We start from the raw sequence: 17,182 nt of genomic DNA, 5'->3' as shown, positions 1-17,182 counted from the left end.
GAAGACAGAGAGTGGTTATCAGTGGGCACTGCTCTTCATGGACTAATGATGTTAGTGGAGTTCCCAGGTTTCAGTGCTGGTCCCATTGTTGTTTTCAATATTTATCAATGATATTGATGAAGATATATCAGGTTTAATGTTTAAATTTGCAAATGATAGAAAGGTTGGCAGGGCGGTTAACGACAGTCATCAGGGTGAGCTACTGCTATTACCATTACTACTAGGAAATTAGCATTAGTAGAGGCATTTGATGCAAGAAAGCAAGCTTATGCAGCATCAGCCAAAAAAAAAAAAAAAACCCACTTCCACTTCACCCCTCTGTTCGTTCAGAATACCTGTCCAGCTGAGCCTTAAACTTATTTAGGCTATCAACTTCCACGACAAGGGATGGAAGTCTGTTCCACCAACCAACCACCCGCTGGCTAAAGGCAAATTTCCGCACGTCTATCCTACATCTGTCTTTCCTCAATTTGAATTTATCCCCTCTCAGGTGATTATTCTGAGCGAGAGGAAGAATCCCATCAGCATTGAGCATGCTCAAACCATTCAAGGGTTTATACACCTCTATCAGATCACCTCGCTGGTGCCTAGTCTCCAGCCACTGTAATTTGCAAAACTTACGCCTTTCTTCGTAAGAGCACCCCTTTGTTCCATTCACTAATCTTGTTGCCCTTCTCTGTACTCGTTCCAGCAGCTCTACATCCTTCTTGAAATGAGGCCTCCAGACCTGTATACAGTACTCTAGGTGTTGCCCGACCATTGCCTTATACAAGGGAATAATCACCTCCTTATCCCTGCTAGAAAAATTCCTATATATCATTGACAATACACCATGAGCTACTCTTGCAGCCCATCTGCACTGCTCAGAGAACTTCATATCTGCCTGCACAACCACCCCAGGTCCCTTTCATTATCTACCACTGTCAGTGTAGTACCACTGAGTTGATACATTGCTCTGGGGTTGCTGTTTCCCATGTGTAGTACTTTACATTTGTCAATGTTAAACTTCATTTGCCACCTCTCAGCCCATCTGCTCAACCTTTCCAGATCCTGTTGGAGCAGCATAGTGTCAGTAGTGTCCTTGACAACCTTGCCTACCTTTGTATCGTCTGCAAACTTCGACATTAAGCTTGATATACCATCATCAGTATCATTTATGAATACAGAAAACAATAATGGACCCAACACTGAGCCCTGAGGGACTCCACTAATAACATTAGTCCACGACGAGCAGTGTCCATTGATTACCACTCTGTCTTCTCCCCCTCAGCCACCCCTTTATCCATAGCAGCAATTTGCCCCCAATGTCACACTGCTCTAATTTGTGCAGCAGTCTTCCATGTGCAACAGTATCAAAAGCCTTTCTAAGATCCAAGTATATAATATCAAAGTTATTCCCTGCATCCAGTTCCTTTGTGACTGCATCATAGTATCCAATCAAATTGGTCAGGCACGACTTCCCCTTAACAAAACCATGCTGTGTCCGAGCTATAACTGAAGTCTTGTCTAAATGATCCTGCAGTGCTTCTTTAACTAGTGCCTCCATTAATTTTCCTGGAACAGAAGTTAAACTCACAGGTCTATAATTACTTGTGTCAGCCTTTGATCCTCCTTTGTGAATTGGGGTCACATTTGCACATCTCCAGTCTGTGGGTACCTCCCCTGAGTCCAAGAAAGCTCTCATAATTATGGCTAAGGGTTTGCTTATTTCCTCTGCTGCCTCCTTTAATATAACTGGATAGATCCCATCCACCCCGGGTGCCTTTCTTGTGTTTATCTTCAACAATTTCTCCTCTACTTTACTCTCAGTTATTACAAGATTCTCTAGCTTACTGCTAGAGTTGAATACATCTCTGTCTTTCCCCTCGCTAAATAACTCCTCATGTGTGAATGTTGATGCAAAATATTCATTTAGTTTGTTAGCTACCTGAGCAGGATCATCAACCGTTGACCCATCGATATCAAGTGGACCAATCTGATTCATCCCCTTCCTTCTAGAGTTTACATAAGTAAAGAACTCTTTGCTGTTTTTCTTTGCATCCCTTGCCAAAGAAATGTGAATGCTCATTATGGATTGGATTACGGCGCCTCCGTAGCCAGGTGGGCAGGAGCAGCAGTGCATAGCACACGCTTCTTGATCAGACTGGGGTTCGAGCCCATGACCACCAAATATGGAGGATGCAGAAAGGTCAGGAAATGACCACCGCATATCCCCGGAGCAACATGGCCTTAGTTGCTAATGCTCCTAAAAACCAAATAACAACAACATCATTATGGATTTTTATATTTCTTTTAATTTTATTATAGGAATTCATCAAAATGAGGCATATATACAAAATTCTCCTGAAATGAATAGCAGAGTTCGAGGTGCAATCAGGAATTATATGATGTCTTCTGAATTGACTCTTCCAAAAATAGAATGGAAACCATATCTTGTATCAGGTAAAAAATAAAAACCTTCATGCTACAATTATTTTATCCATATTTTTTTTTGAAGAATAATGTTTTAATTATTTTTCATTCAGTTATTCATTAGATTTGTATGATGTTGATAAATTTAGAATATTTTTATTCCTGTGGTTACTATCTAATAATATCTTGGTTGCATCTTCAACTGTTGCAAATATCATTTGTTTTCTTTTTCCTTTCTGTTTGGCATCTTCATTTAATTACTTTTGTTTCTGATGACCTACAATTGATTTTTGATAATTTATTTTTACAATAAATGATCACAAATATTATCTGTATAATCTAGTCCTTTTTTTGTAATCTTTTATAATCTGAACATGTGTAATTATTTATTATTCACTTATTCAAACCACTTTCATTTTGTTTGTTCTTCTTATGGGCAAGTTACTGTTATGGATAAGGGAATGGTTGAGTAGAAAACAGAAAGTGGTTATTAATTGTCTCTACTCTTTGTGAACTAATGTTATTAGTGTAGCTTCCCAGGGTGCTGTCCTGGGCCCATTGTTTTCTATATTTATTAATGCTATTGATGAAGGTATATCAGGCTTAATGTAGGTTTGTAGATGATATAAAGGTTGGCAGCGTGGTGAAGGACAGTAACCAATGTAAGCTACTGCAGCAAGATATAGAAAAATTAGGCAGATGGGCTCAGAAATGGCAATTGAAGTTTAACATTGACAAATGCAAGGTACCATATGGATAGCAGTAATCTCAGATTACCAACTGTGTAGTACTGTACTCAGCATAGCGGAAAATGAAAAAGACATGGGGTAATTGTGTAGTCAGATATGAAATTCGCTGAGTAGTGCAGACAGGCGCCAGGTCAACTCATGGGGTTTTGTCAATGATATATAGGAACTTTTCTAGCAGGGATAAGGAGGTGATTATTCCATTGTATCAGGCTGCATTTTTAGTACTGTATACAGGTCCGGAGGCCTCATTTTAGGAAGGATATAGATCTACTGGAATAGGTGCAGAGAAGAGTAACAATATTGGTGAAGGGTTGTCTTACCAAGAAAGGATTCAGTTCTACAAATTGCATTGTCTGGAAACTAAGAACTTGCATTTGCGAGAGTACCGATAGCTGGAATTTTGTGGGTTTTCATGTTATTGTGGTGAAATGTGCTTCCCCTTCCATGAAATATTCAATCATATAAAAAACAAATAAATTTTGAGAAACTCATTACTCTGTATCTCACTAGTATGTGCCATGTTTGTTGCAACTTGTCCTTGCCATGTTCTTGGTTATTAATTGCTTATCATTTTTACTGTTTTAAATTTTGCAACCAAAAAAAGGGAAAAAAAAAGTCAGTGAACAGAAATATCAATTATGTATACATATTACAGTACATATTAATTAAGCTATGTGTGTAAGCGTAAATTTATTTTTATTTTGCTAACTGGAAAATATTCTTCCAATTTTCACGTCTCATTTAAACTGGAGATCCACTGTATTTTGTTGGAAGATCCTTGGATTTCTGTGCTATTGAACTTGTGCTTTTTTGAGACCATAAAACGTTGTGACTTCGAAGAGTGCAGTTCATGACTTTTAAAGAGAGCAGAATGTACACAAGATCTAGATGCTGCAGAAGAGATTGTGCTTAGCAGTGATGAAGAGGAAGAAAATTATCTGACATATAAGTATCACAGTTTGTAAGATAAGACATTTATTCAGTTATTACTATTTAAGTTACTACTATTATAAAAAATAAAGTTAAAATATTAAGTTATTACTACTATGAAAATTAAATTTCCCGATAGTTATAAAAAAATGGTGTGTTTTTGTTAGCTTTTGGAACATAACCCCCCACCCTTTTTGTAGTGGTTCTTAGTCCAGTATAACACAGTTTCGCATTACACGAGATTTTGTAGGAACCAAAGTACCGTGTTATATGAGGGTTACCTGTACTAATATTAAAACTAATATTTTCAGTTTTGTGTTGATGTTCTATGGGGTGGTTTTAGGCACAATTTTATTCCACAGTCCACATTTTTCCTTATTAGAAAACATAGCTGTAAATTTCTAAAACAGATTGGGTCCTTTTTTAAATTTTAATAACATTGTCTAGAATTAATATTTAATGTTTTGGGTGAATAATGTGTGATTGTTCATAATGAATTAATGTGAAATATGAATAGCACAAATTAGACCATGTGAATTGTTATGAAATGAATTTTATTGTGTGAAGAGTATCGCAGTAAATAAATTGAACTCATGCATGGTAAAATTACTTAAGAAATAATTGAGTTCTCTTTATTGTACAATTAGAGAAAATGAACATACTATTATACAAATCTTTCACAGCCAGACGAGGCCATGAATTAGTTATTGAAGTTTCATGTTGAATCTTGTCATCAGGCCTAACCAGGAAAGATTGAAAGCTGGGACTAGAAAGGGTAGGGGACTGTGGTCTGCTACCCTGTACAGCTAGAGCCAGTTGTTATTTTGCATCCACACATGAGAACGCCTTTCCTCCATTTTTAGCTCTTTATTCCAGGTTTCTTATACTCAACTTTTCTTACCCAATTGTTACACATTTACTAATAGTTCTGATATAAAAATAAAATAAAATAAATTTTCTGTTTATACTCCAGGACGACCAAACGGTCAGAGGAGTTCACAAGATAGACAGATTACAAGAAACAGCACTGTATTCAGCAGTCACTGGCTTGAACCCCGGTCACTCAAGGCACGTGTACTTACGTAGTACTGTTGTCAGTAACTATCTCATGCTTCCTTCTTTATTTGTATATGTAAGGTCTACCAATTCTTATCATCCATTTTGGCATCTTTCTTTTTCTGTACTTTTCCAATGAATATATTTGTGGTTTCCAGGATAATTCATATAAACCTTTCCCACAGAGCATTCATATCCAGATATCTATAATTGCTATGCTAATGGGTAGGACCCAAGAAGCTCCTCTGCCTGCTGTGTTCCCATCCTCCCTTTGCTGTATTCATTTTATTTTATTTTTTTGTTAGTTGTTGGTGCATTGGCTTCTGCAGCCATATTGCACCTCCCAAGGTTTTTGCATTTTCTACTCTAATCCAAGCCCGAGGTGGAATTCAAACCTGCGACCTTTGGGTTGCCACTTTACCCACCTGGTTAGCCCGGTCGGTGCTGTGTTTATGAGGTTCTGACATATGACTCTTCATAAATGAATTTTATTTGGAATAAATACTATCATAGAAAGAATTATAATAATTTAATAAAAAAAATAATAACAATGAAATAAAGCAACTATAACTTGAGTACATGGTGAGAAGTAAGTGCCCTTCTCCTTGTCATATTGCTAATCCTATTAGTTTTCATAGTATTTTCTCTATTTTGATCTGAAAATCTGAAATAGCATTGTGTTGGTTCACATTTTGCAATTTTGCAAAATTCATAACACTCAGGAAATTAAATATCCTGGTTAATCCTTTATGATCTGTTTCAGTATCATAACTCATACAATGCTCATTCAGTTGTTTTATGGTGCTGTAACAGACACATATTTTATGAGAAAAAAAAGAGAACATTTAAAATTTCCACGAGTATCCTTCACTTGTTCTAGTATAGTATTAAAAAATTGGTTATTTAATTAAAGTAATCAGATCAATACATATAATTATTTTCAGCTCCAAGCAGAACACCTGTTATAAACACAGAAGGATATCACTTAACTGGTGCATGCCAAACAAAAGATGAAGCTCATTCCTCAGCTCTTATTTTAAGGAGTGACTTTGATTATCCATATGGTAAGATAATTTATTTTATTTATTTTTTTGTATTTACTCTCTATGAAATTTTATGAGGCACTTTATAGAACAGATCAGACTGAGTTCATGAACAATGTGGAAAATTAATTGATTTTAAATGAAGTTTAAAATATTATATTTGAAAAAATACACTGAATGGCAATGAATTTTTTTCAGTGTAAATTTGGTGGATTTTTGATTTTTAATGCTGATTTTGAATTTGTAGCCCATTTTTTTCTAGCACCCTCAGCAAGTTATTTGACATTTTAGTTTTCACATATTTAGATCTTGGTCTATCTGTTCATAATAGTTGGACTGCTAATGAGAAGTTTGAGAGTTTTCAAAGATCTTGCTGCTGTGGTTAGTTTCTGGAAGTTTGTAGACTATACTTCCACACCTGTTCCCACATAAATATAAAAAGCAAACATCCCAGCACTCAGTCTGTGAGTATATTGTACTGATTGAGTGTGGTCAATTGGTATAAGTGTGTGAGTTAATATTGTTACATTTAGTAAATTTATAATTTTTTTTATTTTTTTTTTAAATTTTTGATGTTATTTGCAGTTGAATGTACTTTCAGATTGTCATGTCAGTGCATTAATTCACCAATAGCTTTTTTTATACATGCAGTGATTATATATATCTTACAGGCAGTCTGTAACACCTTTATTAAAGAAAGCATATAAATTTTATTTTGGATGCAAAATAAAATTAGGTCATCAGGACAAGGAGTGGACTCCTCATATATGCAGCACTAGATATGCTTCACTTTTCAGAGGCTGATTAAAAAATAACTTAAAATATTACTGCCATTCATTATTCCCATGGCATGGAAGGAACCAACCAATCATGTCAATGGTTATTAGAACCTATAGTATTTAGTACCGTGCTTGGGTTGGAGGTTGAGAAGATGAAAGAAGATATTTGTTGACATTAGACTTGAGCTTCTGTACATCGTACATTGTAATTTTCAGGAAATATGCATGAAGGAAGGTTGTTCCAGAAAACGGCAGTTGAATGAATAAATGAGGAAGATGAAAAGTTGGTTCTGTGAGTTTGAAGTTGGACAGTAAATGGAGTTTGACTTGTGGCGGTACATGTTTGGACTGTTTTGAAAGAGAGAGTGGGAATTATAGAAGCCAATTCAGAAGAACAGTGCCCATGGAAGTATCTGTAGAAAAGGCATGCAGCAGAAACAGAATGTGTATGAGACAGAGTGGAGAGACTCTGTTAGAGACAAGTCATTAATTAACTTAACTGCCCTCTTCTGAATGGAATCTAGAAGCCTGAAAGGGGTTTTGGGGGCACCGCCCCAGATGTGGGAACAATATTCCATGGTAGGGCGGATTTGCAATTTGTACAGAGTGAACAACCATTTGGAAGAAAAGTAACACCAAGAACAAAAGAGAAAACCAAGTTTTTTAAAGGCAGAGGAAGCAATGTTTGTAATGTGCTTGTGCCAAGAGAAATTAGAAGTCAGGGTAATCCCCAAAAGAGATATATATCATCTTGCCTAGAAATCGGAGTGTCACCAAAGATAAGCATAGGAGCAGAAGAATCCTTTTTGTGAGATATAAGACAAGACTGAGTTTTAGAAGGTGAAATCAACTAAGTTATCTTTGCCCCACTGGAGAATTACCTGGAGATTTACAGTAACAGACTACCTGATCCTGCAGAACCTGGTCATTAAAAGAGGAAAACACAGATGATTCAGTGGAAACAATCCATACAAGCTCTGAATCAGAAATTGACCAAAGAAGTCATCTTGCATCAAGACAAGTTTTTTGTGACTTAGGTAATACTGCATGGCTGTGGGTTCAAGCTATTACACCATCCACCCTACTAAGAGATTTGTCTCCATCGGACTAGTTTCTATTTCCAAATCTAAAAACGGACTTGAAAGTACAGAAATTTGACGTTGACAATGCTGTTGATGGATGCAGTCAACAACTGGTTTGAGTCAAAATCTTCTGAATTTTATTTGAGTGGGTTACAAAATCTAATGGATCGTGCCTGACTCAAGGGGGGGGGACTATATTGAAAAATAAATTGGTTTTTCCAACTTTCCAGGATTCCTTCTATGAGAGGCTAGAAACTTTTCAATTTCCCTTGTATATTTGTTTATTTTTTTTGTTTGATGAGGAGAGGCTGAATAGTAACTTCAAATAGATAGCAGTATATTTGAGTTAAAGAAAAGTGTTTTTATGCATTGGATTAATAATAATTGAATATCTAATGAAAGACTTTGAATATTTCTGGAAAGTAATTAAAATTTTAAATTTGTAAAAAAAAAAAAATCTATTTTTCTTTTTTTCAATAGATAATGGATATTATTTGTATGGATCAACTGTTCTGAATCATGAAATAAGCAACATAAGTGAATGTGATCAGGATAAAAAAAATGAAGATGAAACTCTTGATCAGATAATTATTGTGACATTGTGGCTGTTTTGGTAAGTGTAGACACTGGCTTTAAAAAAATTATATAGAATATTTGAGAATGCTGATGTGCTTATAATGGATCAAATTACTTTTTATATGAAATTGTAATACTTTTTCAAACAATTTTAAAAGTATTCCCATTTGCTGATCATTTTCATCAACATTTATTTATTTCACAAAAAACAGGTTCCACCCAATCAAATTGTCCGGAAAAAATTTTATATTTACAGTAGAATCTTGTTAATACAAAGTTCAGGAGACCTAAATTTTCACGTTTTATTTTATAATAACAAGGTTTGTAGTAATGAGGTTCCCCAAAAGTGTCAAAATTTTGGCACATACTATATATCTAAGAATAATAATAAATAATAATAATATCCAAAATAAAAAAAATAAATTAATTTAAAATAATTAAAATAAAATATAAAAACAAAAGCCTTATCTAACAATACAGTAGGATTAACATATTTTTTAAAGATTTTATTTTATATGTAAAATAAAATAAGAGAAAAGCAATATTAACGGAAATGAAAATATTGTACAGTATATATTTTGATATATACAATATTTTAGTATCACAGTAAAAGAATTAATCTTAATATAAAAGGAGACATACAATCCATTAATATTTTGATAAATTAATCTAATTTAAAGAAAGAATCCAACACTGTTTCCACAGTTTTTGTCCTATATGCATTTTTAACTACAGCACAGACATTATAAAATGAAATAGTCCTTTCTTTGTTAACGTTACTGCAGGCCACCATATACTCTATTATGCTCAATGCATTTCGGGCATCTTTTTTAGATGGTAGAGAGTGTGCTGTGTGCTTCTTCACTTTCGCTGGTAACAAAAACCATTATTTTTCTTGGTACTTAGCAGTAGAAGCTACGTGTACCTTCACAAACTCTTCAAATTCACCAACAAAATCCATAACTCCTTCAAATTTCTCCATTCCTCGATGTTGCTATCACATTCGTCTACTGGACCATGTTTTTCAATGATATTCTCTCCAAAGCCACTCGTTCCGAAGCAGTTGATTATTGAGACAGTATGCAATACTGTCCTCCTAAGCAATAACAAGATTATGGATAGCATCTAACACATTCCAGGCACCGTCGTAGCCAGGTGGGCAGAAGCAGCAGTGCGTAGCACACGCTTCTTGATTAGACCGGGTTTCAAGCCCATGACCACCAAATACGGAGGATGCAGAAAGGTCAGGGAATGGCCACCGCATATCCGCGGAGCAGTATGGCCTTAGTTGCTAATGCTCCTAAAAACCAAATAACAAATAAACAAACAAGACATTCCAATTTAGATGAAAATTTTCCCTCCTTCCTATGTTGAGGATCAAGTACCTTATCAGGCAGGCCCTATGTGCTCCCTTGTGGTTATAAATAATGCTGTGATCCAGTGGCTGCATAAACTGGTGGTAAAAAAAAAAAAAAAAAAGGCAAACTGCAGCCATTATCACCTACTGCAGGATGGAAGCCTTGTCAACAATTCATGTTGAGGGAAATGGACCATAATCTACCACGCTGGTCCAGTGTGGGTTGGCAGCTCGACCATATTTAGCAGTCAGGGGCTTGATGTAGGATGCAAAGAAAAACAGCAAAGAGTTCTTTACTTTTGTAAACTCTAGAAGGAAAGGGATGAATCAGATTGGACCACTTAACATAGATGGGTTGACTATTGATGATCATGCCCACGTAGCTGATAAACTGAATGAGTATTTTGCATCTACATTCACACGTGAGGAGTTATTCAATGAGGGGAGTGCTAGAAGTTTATCAAATGCTAACAGCGAGTTAAGTGATTGTGTAATAACTGAGAGCAAAGTGGAGGAGAAATTGTTGAAGTTAAACATAAGGAAGGCACCTGGCGTGAACGGGATCTATCCAGTTATATTAAAGGAGGCAGCAAAGGAAGTAAACAAACCCTTAGCCATAATTATGAGAGCTTCCTTGAACTCAGGAGTGCAAGGACTACAGGTGTGCAAATGTATCACCTATGGACTGCAGGCGTGCAAATGTATCACCTATGGACTGCAGGTGTGCAAATGTATCACCAATTCACAAAGGGGGTTCAAAAGGTGACACAAGTAACTACAGACCTGTTAGTTTAATTTGTGTTCTGGGGAAGATAATGGAATCACTGGTTAAAGAAGCATTGCAGGATCATCTAGACAAGACTGCAGTAATAGTTAAAACACAGCATGGGTTTGTTAAAGGGAGGTCTTGTCTGACCAATTTGATTGGATACTATGATGTGGTCACAAAGGAACTGAATGCCAAAAATAATTTTGATGTCATATACTTGGATTTCAGGAAAGCTTTTGATACTGTTGCACATGGAAGAACTCTGTACAAATAGGAGAAGTATGGCATTAAGGGTAAGTTGCTACAATGGAAAAATGGATGGGTTGAGTGGGAGACAACAGAGAGTGGTAATCAATGGACACTGCTCTTTGTGGACAAATGTTATTAATGGAGTTCCCCAGGGTTCGGTTTTTGGCCCATTTTTGTTCTGTATATTTATCAATGATATTGATGAAGGTATATCAGGTTTAATATCCAAGTTTTCAGAGGATACAAAGGTTGGCAGGGTTGTTAAAGACAGTAAAGACAGTATGCTACTCCAACTGGATCTAGATAAGTTGGGCAAATGGGCTGAGAAGTGGCAACTGAAGTTTAACATTGACAAATGCAAATACTGCATATGGGTAGCAATAACCCAAGAGAAACGTACCAACTGTGTGGTACTACACTCAGGGAAGTAGAAAGTGAAAAAGACCTGGGGATAATTTTGCAGTCAAATATGAAGTTTGCTGAGCAGTGAAGAGGGGCTGCCAGAGCAGGTCATGGAGTCTTGTCAATGATATATAGGAATTTTGCTAGCCAGGGACAGGGAGGTGATTATCCTGTTATACAAGGCAATGGTCAGGTCACACCTAGAGTACTGTGTACAGGTCTGGAAGCCTCATTTTAGGAAGGATGTAGAGTTGCTAGAATGAGTACAAAGAAGGGCAACAAGATTGGTTTGGGGAACAAAGGGGTGCTCTTATCAAGAAAAGCTTAAGTTCTGCAAATTGCAGCACCTGCAAGGTGATCTGATTGAGGTGTATAAAGCCTTGAATGGATTGAGCAAGCTGAATGCTGATGGGATTCTTCCTCTTGCTCAGACTAAGAACCTGAGGGTGGCACAGTTTCAAATTAGGAAAGATAGTTATGGAATAGATGTGCAGAAATTTGAATTTAGCCAGTGGGTAGTTGATTGGTGGAACAGGCTTCCAACTTTTGTTGTGGAAGCTAATAGCTAATTAAATTTAAGGCTGAGCTGAACAGGCAATTGGAACGAATGGAGGAGTGAAATGGGAGGTTTTTTTTTTTTTTTTTTTTCTTGACTGATGCTGCATAAGCTTGCTATCTTGCATTGTATGCCTCTACTAATACCAATGATCCCCGGTCTACTTAAAGAACGTGTACTTCTGCACTCCTGCTCCTGGCCAATCCGGTACAGATGGTAATAGGAAGTTAAAAACAACAGCCATATATATATGGCTGTTGTTTTTAATGATCTAGAATCATCAAAATGTTCCTTTTTTCGGAAGCCATTCTTCTGTCTACTTTTTGATAACTAAGACTGGAAAATTTAGTCGAGCACTTCTATTGTTCACAAAATCACAGTGAAGTTGGTTTAACATCTTTAAAACATCTTGGCTTGGAAAACTTACCAGTCACCAGTGGGCATAGTTTTGTATTACAGTTTGAATTGCAGCATAAGAAAATAGTGTCTTTGTTTACTTAATTTTCCACCATGACAATACTCTTCTCGAACAGCAAATGTTTTGTTTGGCAGTAAATTATAAAATAAACCTGTCTCATCAAGATTAAAAATATCCTTTGCCTCATATTTTTCAAGGATGTACTGTACAGAACACAACCAATCTGTAGCCTTTTCCTTGTCGACTAATCCAGACTCGCTGCAAACATTTTGCGAAACCAAGTTATTCCTGTCTTTAAATCTTTGACGCCAGGCACTGCTGCATTTGAAGTTGCTAATTCCATGTTGCTGAGTTGGATAATTTGCCTTTTCTTGCAAAAATCGGACCTGATATTGGTAGATTAGATGCTCCTCATGTTTTGAAAAAGGAATTCGTGTTTTGAACCAGGAATCCAACTGAACTTAATCCCATGGAGAGCTAGGGAGTGTATGTAAACAACTTAGAAAAACTCTTTTTTTTTATTCTTTTGTTAATTTAACATGATGTTTTTCAGAATGCATTTATGTTGTAGCTACTATAAACTGGTTTTGTTTTCACAAAAATAATTTCTAACAAGTCAGTGCTATCCTTCGGGAAGCAGGGGAAGCTGGGTGGCCAGAGGCAATAATAGGGGCAACAATTGGACAACTGTGCTAAGATTTGTATTAAACGTACAAAGTAACAATATTTATTTCTAATGGGCGAAAATGAACTTTGTAATACATATTAATCGAATTTTTTAATAAATGAATATATTTACATAGAAAAGCCTGTTCTTTTGCAGGGGAATGGTATATACTTTATATAAACAAGTACTTTGTAAAAACTGAGTTTGTATTAACAAGATTTCACTGTATATTAAATGTACTGTTCAAAATTTGAATGCAATCAGCGTAATCCATTTTAAAAGGGGAATGCATAAAATTTAAAATCAATACAAAAAAGGAAGAAATATATTTCCTTTTATGAAAATGAATCAGTTCTCCAAGGTATAAAATGATTTTGCAAATGCACACAGTCCAGAAGCAGGTGTAAATGTAATTCTTTCTGAAGCTTAAATCTGAAGAAAAAACTTTATTTCTGAAAAATCTAACAGAGAGCATGTAAATTCGGATAATATTCAGTACAATCAAGAGATTCCCTGACTGCCTGTACAGTCAATAAACATACTGCAATTTGCTGGGTTTTGCAGGTTTCAACCTGTATTTACACATACATACATAGAAGTTTGTACCTGTAGAAACTTCTATATACAGCAATAAAACATATTTTATTGCTGTATATGTGTTTGAATTGGAGTGAAAATTTGGCAGCAGAAACATCAATAATTTAAGGTATGCAGATGATACAACTTTGCTTACAGAAAATGAAGAAGATCTAATACAGTTGAACTTAATGGTTAAAGATAAGAGCAAAAAAAAGCAAGACTGTAGCTTAATATCAAGAAAACAAAAATTATGACAACAGCTGGGACAGGAGAAGTTAAAATTAACAATGAAGTGGTTAAATCTGTCCAGGATTTCATATTTCTTGGATCTAAGATTGACGGGGGGGTGGTGAATCTGGCCCTGAAATTAAAGAAGAATTTCACTTGTAGCATGCGCAATGATGAGTATGGAAAAGATCTGGAAAGACAAAGATGTCAGCTCAGCCTTACAACGAAGATCGGAATGGTGAAAGCTGGAAATTAAAAAAGCGGACTGAAGAAAGATTGGTGTTTTTGAACTCTGGTGCTGGAGAAAGGTGTTTCGCATACCATGGACAGCAAAAGTTATGAACACAGAGGTTTTGGTTTGCATCAAGCCAGAAACATCATTGGAAGCCAACATCACCAAGCTACAATTGATATATTTCGGTCACATAATGGAAAAATCGATAATGCTAGGAAAGGTCTGGAACAAGGTAGGCAAAGAACATGCTGGCTCAATGCCATCAAGAGCAACACTAGCATGAGCATGAAGGACTTGAAAGAAGCTGTTGAAGGCTGGACAGCATGAAGGCAGCTTGCCAAAAAGTCTCCAAAAGTCAGCTGGGATTGAACAGATGAAAACAACGTGTTTGAACTGCATTTATTTTATTAATAATTTCTGAGTGTAAAAAATGTCAAATTTGGATTATTGCAGAAACATCACATTTTGCTGTTGCTAACGAAACTCTGCTTCAGAAACGTTGGAAATGATGTACCAGGTTTACTGAAAGGATTCTCTATCCTCTACTACCGTGTTTGATTAACTCAGCCAAGCCAAAAAAAAAAAAAAACCCCACTTCCCATTTCACCTATCTATTCACTCCAAATGTCTTTCCAGTTCTTCTTTGAATCTATTTAAGCTATTAACTTTTACAACGACAGATGGGAGTTGGTTCCAATAATCAACCACTTGCTGGCTAAAGTCAAATTTCTGCACATCTGTTCTCCAATTGTCTTTCCTCAATTTGAATTTATGCTCCACCAAGTGCATAATCTGAGCAAGAGTAAGAATCCCATCAGCACTGAGCTTGCTTCATCTATTCAAAGCCTTAAACACCTCATTCAGATCACCTTGCAGTTGCCTAGTCTCCAGATGCTGCAATTTGCAGAAATAAAGCCTTTCTTGGTAAGAGCACCCCCTTGTTCTACTTGCCAATCTCATTGCGCTTCTCAGTTACTTGTACCAGCAGCTCTATATCCTTCCCAAAATGCGATCTCTAAATCTGTGTGTAGTACTCAAGGTGTGGCCTGACCTTTGCCTTATACAAAAGTGTAATCGCCTCCTTATCCCTGCTAGCAAAGTTCCTGAATATCATTGACAATACTGCATTAGCTGCTGTGGTAGTCTGTTTGCGCTGGTCTGAAAACTTCATATCTAGCTGCATGCAATTACCCCCCCCCCCCCAAGTCTTTTTCATTCTCCACTGCCTCGAGTGTAGAACCACACAGTTGGTATGTTACTCTGGGGTTACTGCAACCCACATAAAGTACTTTGCATTTGTCAATGTTAAACTTCAGTTGCCACCTCTCGGCCAAACTGCTCAACTTTTCTAGATCCTGTTGCAGTAGCATATTGTCATTACTGTCATTAACAGCCCTGCCAACCTTTGTATCTTCTGAAAATTTGGACATTCAGTCTGATACAACTAAATCAATATCATTGAAACAGCAATGGTCCCAACACCGAACCCTGGGGCACTCCACTAATAACATTAGTCCACGAAGAGCAGTGTCCATTGATTACCACTCTCTGGCTGCTCACTCTCAACCACCCCTTTATCCATAGCAGCAACTTGCCCTTAATGCCACACTGCTCCAATTTGTACAGCAGTCTTTTATGTGCAACAGTATCAATTTTTTCTGAGATCTAAGTATATGATATCAAAATTACTTTTTGCATTCTGTTCCTTTATGACCATATTGTAGTATCCAATCAAATTGGTCAGGCAAGATTTCCCATTTAACAAACTCATTCTGTGTCTGAACTATAACTGTAGTGCTGACCGGGCTAGCTGGGTGCGTAAAGTGCCTGCCTGGCAACCCAAATGTCACGGGTTCGAATCCTGCTTCGGGCTTGGATCAGAGTAGAAAATGAAAAAAACCTTGGGAGGTGCAACATGGCCACAGAAGCTGATGTGCCAACAACTAACAAAAAAATAAAATAAAATAACTGCAGTCTTCTCTAGATGATCTTGCATTGCTTCTTTAATCAGGGACTCCATTATATTCCCCTTAACAGAAGTTAAACTAACAGGTCTGTAATTACTTGTCACCCTTTGACCCTCCTTTGTGAATTGAGGATACATTTAGACATCTCCAGTCCATGGGGACCTCCCCTGAATCCAAGGATGCTCTCATAGGCTTAGTTTGCTTACTTCCTTTGCTGCCTCCCTTAATATAATTGGATAGATCCCATCCACCCTTTCTTATATTTAACTTCAACAATTTCTTCTCCACTTTCTCTCAGTTATCAGCATCATAGATTACAAAAGGGATGAGAAAGTTGTAGACAGACATGACAGTGCTGAAGACTGTAACCACTCATATGCTCAAAAAAAATTGAAACAGCTAGATATCTTAAGCATCAAAACATGATTATTGATAAACTTGCATAAGATTAAAACTTTTTACATGGAATGTTTTAGAATCTTAAGTAGTGATACAAACATGCACTGGTAGCTGATCACAAACTTATAAGATGTAAACAAAGGTACCTCATATTGTTACAAATGATCAGCACAATGAGCTGATGACAATTTACAGCCACCTCATAACAGTGCCTGATAACAGTTCATTGTTTCTATAGTTCATCATCATTGGAGATGAGATGATGTTTTCATAGCTGCAAAATCTCCAGATTTAAAGTGGAGAATCTGTCCTTTGTTAGTCAGTTTGACTTCTCTGTCTCGCTGTTCTAATATATGGACGGTGGACAAAATAAAGGATACACCTGATATGAAAGTAGTAGTTTGTTTAATGGCTGTATAATGTATTTATGAAAATGCAATTATGAATTTTTTTTTGGTTCTTCTAGGTAGTATGCCGAAGAAAAGACAATAAAAGCTGATGTTTATTTAGAGTTGATATAAAAAGGTACACGAACAAAATAACTGACGTGACTGAAATCCAAAGAGATAAAATTGTTGGTGCATGTTCGGGAGGTGCATCAGTGATTAAAACTGGTATTTTGTTTAATGTATCCACAGCAACTGTATAAAAAGTGATATCTGCATTCACCAAGTATGGAAAAGTAAAATCTGATAGGATGAACTGTGACAGAAAATCAAAGCTGTCTGA

The 17,182-nt window shown here is 36.4% G+C and overlaps 1 protein-coding gene across 1 annotated transcript in view; it reads left to right on the top strand.

Moving 5' to 3' along the window:
• The window catches only part of LOC150078283 (eukaryotic translation initiation factor 2-alpha kinase 3-like), a 280,030-nt gene that overhangs the window by 132,319 nt on the left and 130,529 nt on the right, over positions 1-17,182 (top strand). Inside the window, exons 7-9 of the mRNA XM_090385567.1 lie at positions 2,308-2,442; positions 6,092-6,211; positions 8,532-8,664. Coding sequence (XP_090241693.1) covers positions 2,308-2,442; positions 6,092-6,211; positions 8,532-8,664 — 388 coding nt within the window. The remainder of the gene's footprint in view (positions 1-2,307; positions 2,443-6,091; positions 6,212-8,531; positions 8,665-17,182) is intronic.

This window comes from Mastigoproctus giganteus, chromosome 11 (assembly GCF_048544385.1).
Source record: "Mastigoproctus giganteus isolate SK-2022 chromosome 11, ASM4854438v1, whole genome shotgun sequence".
NCBI classification, from domain to species: Eukaryota; Metazoa; Arthropoda; class Arachnida; order Uropygi; family Thelyphonidae; genus Mastigoproctus; species Mastigoproctus giganteus.
The sequence above is the reverse complement of the archived record's forward strand: the minus strand, read 5'-3'. Positions and strand labels throughout refer to the sequence as shown.